The 8,687-nt window shown below is 33.1% G+C and overlaps 1 protein-coding gene across 1 annotated transcript in view; it reads left to right on the top strand.

Moving 5' to 3' along the window:
• Positions 1–2,033: 2,033 nt before the first annotated feature.
• Positions 2,034–8,687, top strand: part of LOC110287821 (vomeronasal type-2 receptor 116-like) — a 7,626-nt gene continuing 972 nt past the window's right edge. Inside the window, exons 1-3 of the mRNA XM_021154341.1 lie at positions 2,034–2,230; positions 5,074–5,365; positions 7,086–7,898. Of these exons, the coding sequence (XP_021010000.1) occupies positions 2,034–2,230; positions 5,074–5,365; positions 7,086–7,898 (1,302 nt within the window). The remainder of the gene's footprint in view (positions 2,231–5,073; positions 5,366–7,085; positions 7,899–8,687) is intronic.

The raw sequence follows: 8,687 nt of genomic DNA, 5'->3' as shown, positions 1-8,687 counted from the left end.
TATAATAGCCAGAAGCTGGAAAGAACCCAGATGCCACTCAACAGAGGAATGGATACAGAAAATGTGGTACATTTACACAATGGAGTACTACTCAGCTTTAAAAGAATGAATTTATGAAATTCCTAGGCAAATGGATGGTCCTACAGGGCATCATTCTGAGTGAGGTAAACCAATCACAAAAGAACTCACAAAATATGTAGTCACTGATAAGTGGATATTAGCCCAGTAACTTAGAAGACCCAAGATATAAGATACAATTTGGGAAATAGTAATTATTAAACAAAACATTTACCAAATCTGAACTATGAAAATTTCATTTGCACACTTGAAAAGAAATTCCCACTTTTTTAATTTTTTTATTTTTATTTTTATTTTTATTTTTATTTTTTATTATTTTTTTGGTTATTCTAGACATGGCTTCACTGTATAGCCTTGGCTGTCCTGGAACTCACTTTGTAGACCAGGCTGGCCTTGAACTCAGAAACCTGCCAGCCTCTGCCTCCATACTGCAGGGATTAATTGTGTGCACCACCATGCCCAGCCCTCCTCCATATTCTCTTGAAAGAGTGCTTCATTATCATTAATTCTTCTAGATACAGCTCTCTGTACTCTGAATTTATCAGAGATTCAGAAGTCATACACAGGAAAATCAGTGACTTTTACATAATGTAGAATTATACAATGCAAAACACTACTTTTTTGTGTCACTCAAACATAAAATGGAGCATATCATCACCCAAACTGTTGAACTACCTATATAAACTCTGATTGTTTCCAATCCAAATCCAATGAAACCGGTTCATGAATGTACAATATTCAGTAAACTCTCAGATTGTCACTGTTGACTCTAGACTGCAACCAAATATACATGAGTAGAAAGAATGTATTGGAAAAGTTTACACATTGAACCACAGTGTGCCGTTACAGTCACTATTTGTTTCTAAGATATTTAAAACCAATTTTTAAATAAGATTCCTTAACAGCCACTACCTCAATGTAAACTGACAAAAAACAATGTAGGAAAACAAAATATATACAATATATATATACAATATATATATATACAATATAAAATATATACAATATATATATATGGAGAGAGAGAGAGAGAGACAGAGAGAGAGAGACAGAGAGAGAGAGACAGAGAGAGAGAGAGAGAGAATAGATAGCCTAAGTATTAAGTCGAAAAAATATTGAGCACATGGAGGGAGATAATAGTTTGGAATTCAAATATTAATATTATTTTTCATTACTAATTAATTTTTGGAAGGTACGGTGACTTCTTGTTTTATTGGAAATAAAGAACAAAGCATGGCATATATTCTGGGTCTTGTTGAGCCTTTAAAACTCAATTTTCACCATGTAAATTAACTTTGGAAATGTGAAGAATGTATGATTTCAGATAGAGATGGATTACCTATACTTGGGATTTGATTTATTAATAGATTCTCAAGATAATGGAAGCACATGTCTTGTTTAGATATTCTTATCTATCACTTCAGTGACATAGTCCACACTCTACATGGTCTGTGGATCTCAGTGACTGTAAACATGAGACTGCATCTCCATGACTTGGACTGTGTAATGCAGTGTCCCCTGTGTCCTCAGTAGCTCCAGATTTGCTAGTACTGGATGTGTCACTATGAATCTGATTCAAACCACTGACATAATTTCTAACTGTGGTCACATAATCAGATTGTTGAAACTTTCCAAGGAACAAATTTGAACACAGGGACTTCCTTCCACAGATACACAAACATGAATGATATCATGGAGATTGAGAATGAATTATCCTCCGAAGAATTTACCTACACGTGTTTATTCCATGGGCTCTGGACACCAGTTGCAGAGCCCCAGGGAAGAAAGTATTTAAGTTTCTACCAGGGCTCAGGAGAAACCTAAAAATAAAATGAATCATGAATATGCAATAAACATCTCTTTTGCCCAAAGAAATAAAAGCTGATAGAAATCTGATGTGCAGATATGCATGGCACTTCACAATCCACACTGCCCAGGTTTAAGGAAGGAAAAATATGATCATTTTCATGGGTGTCTTCTTCCTCCTTAATATTACACTTCTCATGGCCAATTTCATTGATCCCAGGTGCTTTTGGAGAATAAATTTGGATGAAATAAATGATGAACCTGTGGGATTAACTTGTACTTTCATCCTGGCAGCAGTTCAGAAACCCATTGATAATCATTATTTCAACAAGACTCTTAATGTTCTGTAAGTACATTTGTATTTTAAATTGAAATGAGAATATAAATATTTCTTGAGTGCTCTGAGGATGAAGATTAGGCAAATTCTTGAGTCTTCTGTCCTGGTGCTAAGTCTCAACTCTAATAAACAACCTTAATTCCTTTACAGATTTAATCCTATTTTATCCATTTAATAAATCCAATGGAGGTTTTGGTTTTCTTCCAGGTGGCTTCTGATTTAAAGGTTGGAAGCGCTGGAATAAAGGAATATCTACATTGATCTTTAACATAAAGCCTGCTTTTGGGCAGTTTATATTGCACTCGAGGCAGAGATGACTTATTGAAATTTATCCTGCAATATTTCATTATGTTTTATCCCAAGTACATGTAAATAAATGGTCATAAATTCTGCTGACAGTCCTTCCATAAGTGTGTTGCTCCTAAAGTATATTATGGTTCCAGTAATATTCACGGCACATGTAGTTTTCAAAAACTTTACATACATACAAACTTACTGTCTCAAATCCATTGCATGTGGTCACTTATTGACTTCTAAACCTTCATCAGGTTTGGAAAGAGAAGAAACTTACACTGAGAAATTCCTACTTCATATGAATGCCTGGATGGATATCTTTGTATGTATATGAGCAAGGAATATTTAGCTCATTAGGGGTCAAGACATCGAAGTGTTTTAAAAGATAAAATCCAAAAGCACTGTGGCTTCGTACTTCACACTATTTATGTACAATCACTGGCTTTTATGTTTTGCAAAGTTCAATTGGGCACACTCTCTTTAGAGTAAACCATATTTGGAACATATGGAATCCAATGATATGATTACATTCTTTGAATAGGCAGGCTATCAATAACAGTGGTGACTCTTTATGTCCCATATCACTGGCATGGGTGACAATTGTATTGTAGGATAGTTGGAACGTTTGAGGACAGTGATACAGAAGCTTTTTATTTGTGTTTTTTTGTCATTATTTAAGAAAAATGTCTTCTCCATTCATGTATGAGTTGGTTAATCTCTGACCCTTTTAAAATATCTAAATATTGTGGGACTTATTTCAATAATTTTAGTAAATATTAGTGCACGTGTTACCAACGTGGTATCAATACCAATTTTTGTGAATTGCTGATCATTGTTTTAAAACACAGCCCTTTAGAATACTAGGCTACACAGACATCTTAAGTAACTGATGTTTCCTAAATTTCAGTTATAGGTAGTAGTTTGAGCATTGTACAATGTCTACTCTCAAATTAATTTTGTATATTGGTAAAACTTATTTGAGATTTGTATGTTTGTGTGTGTGGTAATAAAGAATATTCTAAATGACCTATTTTATAGGGTATAGAATGAAAACACAATAGTTGTATAATTTTTACTGAAAGACTGATTGAATTTACTTCATTCTAATCATTAAATATGCAGGTTTACATATAGAGTTTATTGATAAAATTATATGATATGAGAAGTGTAAAACAGGAGATATTATTCTTTTCAAAAACATAAACAAAACCAATATGATATTATTCCATTCCCATGGTCTAGTGGTCCACTTTAAAAAAAAACAATGAATATATTCCATAAATTTACACAAAAAATCTCTTCCATATTATAAGCATATAATACTGGTATATACAAATATCACAGATATTTCCTTATTTTTCGAGTTCTCAGTAGGATACTAGTACTGTTTTAGTGTAATGACAAAGGTTGTCAAAGATGTTTCCTAGAAATTAATTTATAATGAATAAAATACTCAGAGAGAATATATATCACATTCTTTTGTAAATAGGAAATAGGAGAATGATACATCAGCGGTGTGACAAGCCCTTAATCTCTGCACTAAACACCTGCCACTGCTGCCTACCTGTGCATTTGAATTGAGGATAGTTTACAGGGAAGTACCTTATAAAACATGTGGATGTATTGAAATCTTCAAACCTAAATAGTCCTTGCATAAATACATAAAACCTTAAATATTGACATGTATCAATTACCTAATTCATGTTTGATATTTGAATTTAATTAAAAATAAATCTTTAGAAAATATTTTCTTTTAATAAAAGATTGAAAAAAATAACAGCACGAGGATAGATATGAAGGGATGTGTCAAGAATTTTGGCCACTACTTGTAAGTGATTATAAGTACAGGAATCAAATGTTGCTAGAGATAGAGACAATTATGCATTGATAAATCATGATTTTCTCTCTTACTTTCTTTCTTTCTTTTTTCTTTCTTTCTTTCTTTCTTTCTTTCTTTCTTTCTTTCTTTCTTTCTTTCTTTCTTACTTACTTTTTTTGAGACAGGGTTTCTCTGTACATCTCTGACTCTCCAGGAACTCACTTTGTAGACCAGGCTGGCCTCAAACTCAGAAATCCACCTGCCTCTGCATCCCAAGTGGTGGGATTAAAGACGTGTGACACCACTCCTGGCTATGGTTTCATTTCCTTAAAAAATTCAGTTAATTTCATAAGAAAATTCCATGAACTCAGTGGCTCTAATCACAAATTTATTTATTGTTTAATAATTTCAAAATGAAGACATGATCAGAATTACTGTTTTGTCAATATCTGTTGTTTTCTCTTTACCTTCTGATCAAGCGCTCAAAAACAAAAATGGAAATTATCTCTGTGGATGAGGTCAATACCATCTCTTATTTATGGGACCAAAACTGTCATGAACTTTTAAAGTGCTTTCTATTTTCCAGGTCCATCTTTCAATCCAATCTTATAACAAAAGCCATTTGTTCCTGTCCTTAGATGTCAGATTCAGAAACTTCCAGTATAAAGTAGTGCTTCTATTGAGTACAAATATGCATGTATAATCATCAGTCCATAATAAACAATGTACTCTTTTACAGAAAAATAACTAAAAACCACAAATATGCTTTGGCATTGGTGTTTGCAGTGGATGAAATCAACAAAAATCCTGATCTTTTACCAAATATGTCTTTGATTATAAGATACACTTTGGGCCATTGTGATGGAGAAACTGTAATACCTACACCATATTTATTTAATAATAATAAAAAAAGGCTTATCCCGAATTATTTCTGTAATGAAGAGAGTATGTGTTCCTTTCTGCTTTCAGGACCCAATTGGGAGGTATCTTTAAGTATCTGGAAGAACCTCGACAGCTTCTTATCTCCACGTGTGAGTTATCATCAGACAGGAATTCTTAACATCATGTCCCTTTGGGAGACTTTGATAGCTATTAAGAAAGTTAATGGATACGGTTGGACTTATGCTTAGGTCAATCTAGGTAGTTCCAGGATACTTACTATTAAGAAACATGTTAGGCCTTCTGCTAAGGGCTACCACCAGAAGTAGAAAGATACCAGCAAGACAGAATAGAAAAGGCCATGGAGAATTGAGTCTGGCATGGTGGTAGAAGGAATCTTACAGCCTTGACTAACTGTCAGTCAGAGTGTTTCATTATTTATATCAATCTCAGCAAGCAGAGATTTGTTCATGCTTTTCCAAAATATAGAGCATGTTATTTCTGTTCCCAGATAGGTGTTATCTTTATCTTGGTTATAAGATTAAANTATCATTGGTAAACTATGAAATAATAGAATTATGGTGGTGTTATAAGTTTAGTCATCAGAGATAAACTGTGATGGAACAGAAATAAATTTTACCAACATTTTCTATATAACCTAACTTTAACTATCTGAAGTATTTTTATTTGTAAAGGCATGAAATACCATTCTTAATCTGTCAACTCATGACATTTCAGTGGTACAAGAAAGGATGAAAAGCTCCAATCCAGTCTGTGGAGTTAGTCATTTGACTACCTATGAGTGTATGACCAACTATTAAGAGTCAGAATTTAAATTGACATTAGATCCCTGGAAAAAAAGTACACACCCATAGTGCTATACCTTTAATAAATCATTTTCTTTAATAATATGATGATATTATTCATGTAATTAATTTAAGTTATTATATTATTATCAGTATATAATATTATTATATACTCTGTAGAATTTATTGCTATGTTTTATCTTGTTTTTTATTTTGCTTCCACATCGTAAGATGCAAGATTAGAACTTCAAAAGTGAACTTTTCTAAGAAAGAGAAGTTATGGGGTTCCAATACCATACTCTTCCATATTTTTCCACATTAAGATTTTAAAACATTATAATCACTTTTTAAGGAGGACAAAATACCATTCAATCTAACTTCATTTTTATATATTTTCCTCAAGATTTACAACTTATGAATCCCAATTATTTTGCACCAGAATTACCTGGGTATATAGTAAGAAGTTTTTTTCTAATCCAATTTGCTGCTAACACTTTTAGGATGCAAAATCTAGTTTATATTTTTACAATCACTTTGATTTTATTGTCTGTTTCCTGAGGAGACACACAGGCAGACATTGCCAGAGTAATTCAGAACAAAACCTAAAAAGGAGATCTCTGGCAGTTTTATGTGAGTCACAACTTCTAGTGTACAATATTACTGTCAAGTAGGGCAATATAAGAATATCTCTTCCAAATGCTGTATCAGTATTATGTACAGGACTATCCTCTTCAACCTTAGAAGTTTTTATGGATTATGGCATATTAATCAAATATCCCCAAATTGTAAAAGTATAAAAATCCCTTCAAACATTTGAAACACACATATCAACACTAAAACTGAAAGACAGAAAGGCAGTCATTATAACATGTGAATACATTTGTTACATCTTTGTCAAACAGCTATGCTTGCTGTTCCCATTAGAATTGGATGTGCCAGGCTTCCACATTTGCTAATTTGAATCGGAGATAGGAGAAAAAGACACAGGTAATCAACTGTTTGCAGGTAAATATGATTACAAGTATTTTCCCATGCACCACACCTCATGCTGCTCTTTGTGTTGTAGCTCCTTCAGCTTACCTATGGACCTTTCCATTCTATCTTCAGTGATGATGAACAATATCCCTATCTCTATCAGATGGCCCCAAAGGACACATCTCTAGCATTAGCAATGGTCTCCTTCATACTTTACTTTAGCTGGAATTGGATTGGCATTGTCATCCCAGATGACGATCAAGGAAACCAATTTCTTTTAGAGTTAAAGAAACAGAATGAAAAGAAGGAAATTTGCTTTGCCTTTGTGAAAATGATCTCTGTTGATGATGTTTCATTTCCACAAAAAACTGAAATATACTACAACCAAATTTTGATGTCATCCACAAATGTTATTATCATTTATGGAGAAACATACAATTTCATTGATTTGATCTTCAGAATATTGGAACCTCCCATTTTACAGAGAATATGGATCACCACAAAACAATNGAATTTCCCTACCAGTAAGACAGACATAAGTCATGGCACATTCTATGGATCACTTACTTTTCTACCACACCATGGTGAGATTTCTGGCTTTAAAAATTTTGTACAGACATGGTTGCATCTCAGAAACACAGACTTATATCTAGTAATGCCAGAGTGGAAATATTTTAACTATGAAGACTTAGCATCTAACTGTAAAATACTGAAGAACAATTCATCTGATGCCTCATTTGATTGGCTAATGGAAGAGAATTTTGACATGACCTTTAGTGAGGGTAGTCATAACATATACAATGCTGTGCATGCCATAGCCCATGCCCTCCACGAGATGAATCTGCAACAGGCTGATAATCAGGCAATAGACAATGGAAAAGGAGCCAGTTCTCACTGCTTGAAGGTAAAAGTTTCTTCTATTGGCCGAGGTTTGGTGTCTTCAGTTACATAGTTGTTTAGAGTCTTTTAGATGCCCAGACTTGAAGAAATAAGAAATATTTTCCAAAATAGATACGTTCCTGAACATTTCACCTTAACAAAAGCAAATCTATAGATTGTTAAAAATGTGATTGGAAAAATAATTCACAGATTAGCAATGAAAATGTGTGGTTTTATACAAAGCACCCAAATATCTACTAGCATGCCCCTTCCAATATTGGATATAAACAGTCTTTCCTCATTAATTTTCTCCATGATTAGAAGATGGGGTTTTATTTATATTTGTCAATTATATGGAAATCATTTGGAGGAATTATTTTCATTAGTGTAATCCAGTGATTCTGCCAAGTGTGTAGGCTCTGGAGAGCATTCTGGGTTTTCTGAGAGTAACTAAACAAGAAATAGTGTTGGTACTCATTTCTGTCTGTAGAAATGTGTTTATATGTGTGAATGTATCCTTCTCACTGAGTATATGTATATTTTCTACTCTTTCTGTGTATCTATGTTTATATTTGTGTTACTTTCAACATATATGTTTATCTCTCTGTATGAAAGTGGAAGTGAGCAACAATTTTTTCTATGTAGGAATTTCTTTCTATAAGTGTTAGTTTATATATGTGTGTATGTTTCTTTGGTGTTTTGTCAGAATAGGTTTCATTGAGTACAATGTATGTATTTTGTAAGTGTTTATAAGTACTTATAGAGATTTGTACCTGCTTTAATAAGTATATGTTTGCCTATTTCCTTGTACTTG

The sequence above is a fragment of the Mus caroli genome, unplaced genomic scaffold (genome assembly GCF_900094665.2).
Source record: "Mus caroli unplaced genomic scaffold, CAROLI_EIJ_v1.1 scaffold_18387_1, whole genome shotgun sequence".
Lineage (NCBI taxonomy): Eukaryota > Metazoa > Chordata > Mammalia > Rodentia > Muridae > Mus > Mus caroli.
The sequence above is the reverse complement of the archived record's forward strand: the minus strand, read 5'-3'. Positions and strand labels throughout refer to the sequence as shown.